This window comes from Rana temporaria, chromosome 1 (genome assembly GCF_905171775.1).
Source record: "Rana temporaria chromosome 1, aRanTem1.1, whole genome shotgun sequence".
NCBI classification, from domain to species: Eukaryota; Metazoa; Chordata; class Amphibia; order Anura; family Ranidae; genus Rana; species Rana temporaria.
This window is the reverse complement of record NC_053489.1, coordinates 625,396,244-625,402,176: the sequence shown is the minus strand read 5'-3', so window position 1 is coordinate 625,402,176 and position 5,933 is coordinate 625,396,244. Positions and strand designations below refer to the sequence as shown.

The window sequence follows — 5,933 nt, the reverse complement described above, 5'->3', positions numbered from 1 at the left end:
TGGCTACAGGGGCGAGTTCAGAGGGTAGTGATATATGGGGAGTACTCAGAATGGGCAGGGGTAGAAAGTAGGGTCCCCAAGGGTTCTATCCTGGGACCAATCCTCTTAAATGTATTCATTAACGACCTAAAGGATCAGGTAAACAGTTCAATCTCTTTATTTCTGCGGACTATAGCTAAGCAGGTCAATAATTTCTCTGCAGGATGTGGAAACCTTGCAAGAAGATCTGAACAGATTAAAGGGGTGGGCAACTACATGGCAAATGAGGTTTAATGTGGAAAAATTTAAAATAATGTATTTGGCTGGCAAAAAATATGAATGTAATCTACTCACTGGGAGGAGAACCTCTGGGGGAATCTAGGATGGAAAAGGACCTGGGGGTCCAAGTAGATGACAGGCTCGGCAATAACATGCAATACCAAGCTGCTGCAAGCAAAGCAAACAAAATATTGGCATGCATTAATAACTCCAGAGATAAAATGATCATTCTCCCACTCTACAAGACTCTGGTCCGGCCGCACCTGGAGTATGCCGTCCAGTTCTGGGCACCAGTCCTCAGGGAGGATGTGCTGGAACTGGAAAGAGTCCAGAGAAGGGCAACAAAACGAATAAAGGGACTGGAGGATCTTAGTTATGAGGAAAGGTTAAAAGCACTGAACTTGTTCTCTCTGTAGAAGAAATGCTTAAAGCGGTGGTTACCCCTTAAAAACAACTTTTTTTTATTCCACTGCCCCCCCACATTCCATCACGATTAAGGCACATATTTTTTTTTTCCTGCTGTACATACCTTACTACAGCATATTCACCCGTGCATCCAGGTTGCGAGTCCCGCGGGAGTGGGCGTTCCTCACATGCTGTTGATTGACGTTTTGCCCAAAAACGAGCTCTCCCCCCGTCGCGTAAGCCGCGTCACGGTTGGCGAAAGGAGCCGAACGGCGATGCGCATGCGCAGTATAGCGCCGACTCGCCGTTCGGCTCCTTTCGCCAACCGTGACGCGGCTTACGCGACGGGGGGAGAGCTCGTTTTTGGGCAAAACGTCAATCAACAGCATGTGAGGAACGCCCACTCCCGCGGGACTCGCAACCCGGATGCACGGGTGAATATGCTGTAGTAAGGTATGTACAGCAGGAAAAAAAAAATATGTGCCTTAATCGTGATGGAATGTGGGGGGGCAGTGGAATAAAAAAAAGTTGTTTTTAAGGGGGAACCACCGCTTTAAGAGGGGATATGATTTCAATGTACAAATACCGTACTGGTGACCCCACAAAAGGAATAACATTTTTCTGCCTAAGGGAATTTAATAGGACATACAGCCATTCACTAAAATTAGAAGAAAAGCGGTTAAACCTTAAGCTGCGTAGTGGGTTCTTTACTGTAAGAGTGGTTAGGATGTGGAATTCTCTTCCACAGGCAGTGGTCTCAGTGGGGAGCATTGATAATTTTAAAAAAACTATTAGATAAGCACCTGAATGACCACAACATACAGGGATATACAATGTAATACTGACATATGATCACACACATAGGTTGGACTTGATGGACTTGTGTCTTTTTTCAACCTCACCTACTATGTAACTATGTAAAACTGATGCAGACAGCTTCCAGGTTCTTTTGGCATAGCTTAACCGCTTGCCGACCAACGCACGCCGATATACGTCAGCAGAATGGCACGGGCAGGCAAATGGATGTATATATACGTCCCCTTTAAGAAGTGACATTGTGGACGTGCGAGCGCCTGCTGCAAGCTCTGTGAGTCCAACCGCGGGTCCCATGGACTCGATGTCCGTGGGAATACCCGAGATCGTCTCACGGTGAGGAATAACAGGGAAATGCTGATGTAAACAAGTATTTCCCCAGTTTTCCTAGTGACAGGACACTGATCACAGCTTCCTGTAATCGGAAGCGCTGGTCAGTGTCGTGTCACACACAGCCCATCCCCCTACAGTTAGAAGCACTCCCTAGGACACACTTAACCTCTTCAGCGCCACCTAGTGGTTAACCCCTTCACCGCCAGTGTCATTTTCACAGTAATCAGTACATTTTTATAGCACTGAGCGCTGTAAAAATTACAATGGTCCCAAAAATGTGTCAAAAGTGTCCGATGTGCCTGCCATAAAGGCGCAGTCATGCTAAAATTTGCAGATTGCCGCTATTACTAGTAAAAAAAAAATGAATAATAAAATTGCCATAAAACTACCCTTATTTTGTAGATGCTATAACTTTTGCGCAAACCAATTAATATACACTTATTGCAATTTTTTTTACCAAAAGTAAAAAATATTGAATTTTTTTCAAAATTGTCGCTCTATTTTTGTTTATAGCGCAAAAAATTAAAACTGAAGAGGTGATCGAAATACCACCAACAGAAAGCTCTATTTGTGGGGAAAAAAGGAAATCAATTTTGTTTGGGAGCCACGTCGCACGACCACGCAATTGTCAGTTAAAACGACGCAGTGCCGTTTCGCAAAAAGTGTTCTGGTCTTTGACCAGTGAAATGGTCCGGGCTTAAGTGGTTAATTGAACATGCTGAAGTTAGTAGCTGATTGGTTACTATGTACAGCTACCTAAAGCCAATGCAGAAGATGGTCACCACGTTTGGAGAGCAGCTTGGCAAATGTTGGAAAAGCCACCCAAGTGCCCTCTTTTAGTGTCCATGTGAATGCAGCCCTGTTAAAAACTGTGGTTATAGTCTTGTCAAGGAATAGTCAACACTAGTTGATCCAAACCAAGGTATACAAAATAAGCATTTGTTTTCATAAAGTGGTACACACACTGGGCCAGATTCAGGTAGATCCTCGTAACTTTGCCCGGGCGTAACGTATCCGATTTACGTTACGCCTCCGCAACTTAGACGGGCAAGTGCTGTATTCTCAAAGCACTTGCTCCGTAAGTTGCGGCGGCGTAGCGTAAATCGGCCGGCGTATGCCCGCCTAATTCAAATGTGGGACAGAGGGGCTTGTTTTATGTCAATGTTCTGTGACCCGACGTGATTGGCGTTTTTCACGAACGGCGCATGCGCCGTCCGTGGAAATCTCCCAGTGTGCATTGCTCCTAATACGCCACAAGGACGTATTGGTTTTGACGTGAACGTAAATTACGTCCAGCCCCATTCACGGACGAGTTACGCAAACGACGTAAAATTTTCAAATTTCGTTGCGGGAACGACGGCCATACTTAACATTGGTACACCGCACTTACGCCACCATATAGCAGGGGTAACTATACGCCGGGAAAAGCCTAACGTAAATGGCGTAACTTTACTGCGTCAGCCGGGCGTACGTTCGCGAATTCGCGTATCTAGCTGATTTACATATTTTGACGCGTAAATCAGCGTACACGCCCCTAGCGGCCAGCGTAAATATACAGTTACGATCCGACGGCGTAAGAGACTTACGCCAGTCGGATCTAATGTAAATCTATGCGTAACTGATTCTATGAATCAGGCGCATAGATACGACCGGCCGGACTCAGAGATACGACGGCGTAACTGGAGATACGCCGTCGTATCTCCTCTAAGAATCTGGCCCACTGTGATTAGTCATTTTATGTGTGTGTGTGTGTGTGTGTCTTTATTAGTCCCCATTATATTTGAAGCCTACATGGCAATTTCTTACTAGAGCTTGTCTGTAATTTTAGAGAAACAAAAACGGTTCTTTATATATACAATAATACTGCTTATAGCATTCCAATTCCCATGTGGGAGGATAAAAAAATAAATTCTATAGAGGGTCACTCCTACACAGCTCACAGATGAGCAAGATCTTGACACAAAATGTTGCTCCCACCTGGTGTAAGTTTCCATTCCTCCCCATCTAGGCTGTAAAATCAACATGTCATGGCAGTGCATGGGGGAACAGATAAAAGTTTCCAGGCTATTAGGTCATGGACTTCTTATTATCTGATCTGGTGCTGCAAAAAATATATACATGAGTGGCTGCAGTATATAAAATAACTCACAATTAGCAATATCCCATATATCAGTGACACCAATGTGAAAAATATTGGTTTCTGAAAACTTGCAGCTAAGTATAAACTATTCCTTGTTTTCTTTTATTTTGAATGCCTTTATTCACATTTTCTCCACCCTACAAGTGACTGAGGTTGGAAGATCTGTACCACTGGCAAGGGTGCTTGTGAGATTTCTGTAAGAAGATTTAAGCCATGTAAAGATAAGGAGACCATTGTAATCATCCTTGGTATCCAGTGACCCAGCCCCTGTCACTGACATTTTTACTGAACAGCTTGCATTGCATGTAGTGAAAAAAATCAATAAAACCAAAGGCAATTAATATACTGAATACCATCATTAACCATGTGCAGGAATCAGGATTTTAGAAAACTATTTATTTGTTTTTGTTTTGCTATATGGTCCTTCAATGGCTGCATCTCTTATCCTCCTAAGAACAGGTCTGCAATAACCCTTTAAGTCACCACCTGACACAATGGGTACATACCTTCAGGAAAGTGTGCATTAACATAGACATGTCTGAAAAAAATACAGATGACTTATTTTATTATGAAATATATTTTTTGTTATTTTCAGAAGAACAAATGCAAAATATACTGTAGCAGAAGGTGCCTACAAAAGAAAAAAAATGGCATACCTGGTGGACAGCAAATAATATAGCAAATAAGCCCCATTATTTTCCTGGCTTTCTTTCCTGTCTTTTTTAAGGTATAGAAAACTATGATTCGGTAAAAGACATACAGAACAATATTCGGCTTGTCACAGGGCTCAGTGCTAGCAGGCATGCTGCCTGTACATTCAGACTGCCTTATACTGTCATATCGCTGTGGTTCAGCCCCGATGAGCACTTTCTGGTCCAGCAGACCCCCACCCCCGCGGCGCTCTGCTTCCACCCTCAAGCAGCGCGATGTCAAAAGCTGCCATACATCTCAGTGAGTGAACTTCTTCCTCTTGCTCAGGCAGATGATTTTCTTGAAGGATCTCCTGAAGTCTTGGTTGAAGATAGTATAGATGACAGGGTTGAGGGAGCTGTTACAGTAGCCTATCCAAAAGAAAAACTTGAATAAAGTTTCCGGAATGGCACAGGCTTCCCTGCATATGCCATAGAGGCAGTAGCTGAAGAAAAAGGGGAACCAACAGACCACAAAGACCCCCATCACAACGGCTAGGACAAAGGTGAACCTCTTCTCCCTGGCTTGGGAGACCTTCCTTCTGGAGATGCTGCTCCTCTTCTTCTTTCTGGAGGAGAACATATCCATAGATTTGTTACTAGAACGGGACAGGCGGCTGGACTGTTTAGAGAAGCTCTTCTTCTCCTTTCCACAGTCAGTATTGTCCTCCCTACTGCTACTCTTCCTCCTCTTACTCTCAGATATACTACTCTCCTCAATGTCCAACTCATCTAGATCCGTTGTGGTTTTTGGTGGGGTGGCACGGGATGGGGGGTAATGCCCGTTCTCCCCAGGAAACTTGACAGAGGTCGCCTTGCTGTAGCCATTCTCAGTATGTGAGGAGCAATTTGGGGCTGGCTTTTTCTCTGATAAGGTCCTAGTCCTCAGCTTGGCCACCTGGTAGATGCGAATGTAGACCAATATCATGATCACACAGGGGGCAAAGAAGGACCCTATAGAAGAAGAGAGGATGTACCAAGTCTCATCATTGAGTTCACATTTTACATCCCATTCCTCACCTGTCCAATTGGAGTTGGCAATAGCAGCTTCAGCAACACCTAGCCTGTCCATTGAGATGAGGGGTGGGAAGGAGATGACAGCCGAAATGAGCCAGACGGTGACAATGATCCCCTTAATCCTCCTGGGGGTCCTCTTCAAGTTGTACTCAACAGCTTGAGTGACAGACCAATACCTGTCCAGGCTGATGGCACACAGGTGGACTATAGAAGAAGTACAGAAAAGCACGTCCAAAGCCAGGTAGACATCACACCAGAGGTTGCCAAAGTACCAATAT

The 5,933-nt window shown here is 44.4% G+C and overlaps 1 protein-coding gene across 1 annotated transcript in view; it reads right to left on the bottom strand.

The window, feature by feature from the left end:
• Window positions 1-4,497: 4,497 nt before the first annotated feature.
• Window positions 4,498-5,933, bottom strand: part of ADRA2C (adrenoceptor alpha 2C) — a 2,537-nt gene continuing 1,101 nt past the window's right edge. The window contains exon 1 of the mRNA XM_040335355.1: window positions 4,498-5,933. This exon is cut by the window's right edge and continues 1,101 nt beyond it. Coding sequence (XP_040191289.1) covers window positions 4,898-5,933 — 1,036 coding nt within the window. The 3' untranslated portion in view covers window positions 4,498-4,897.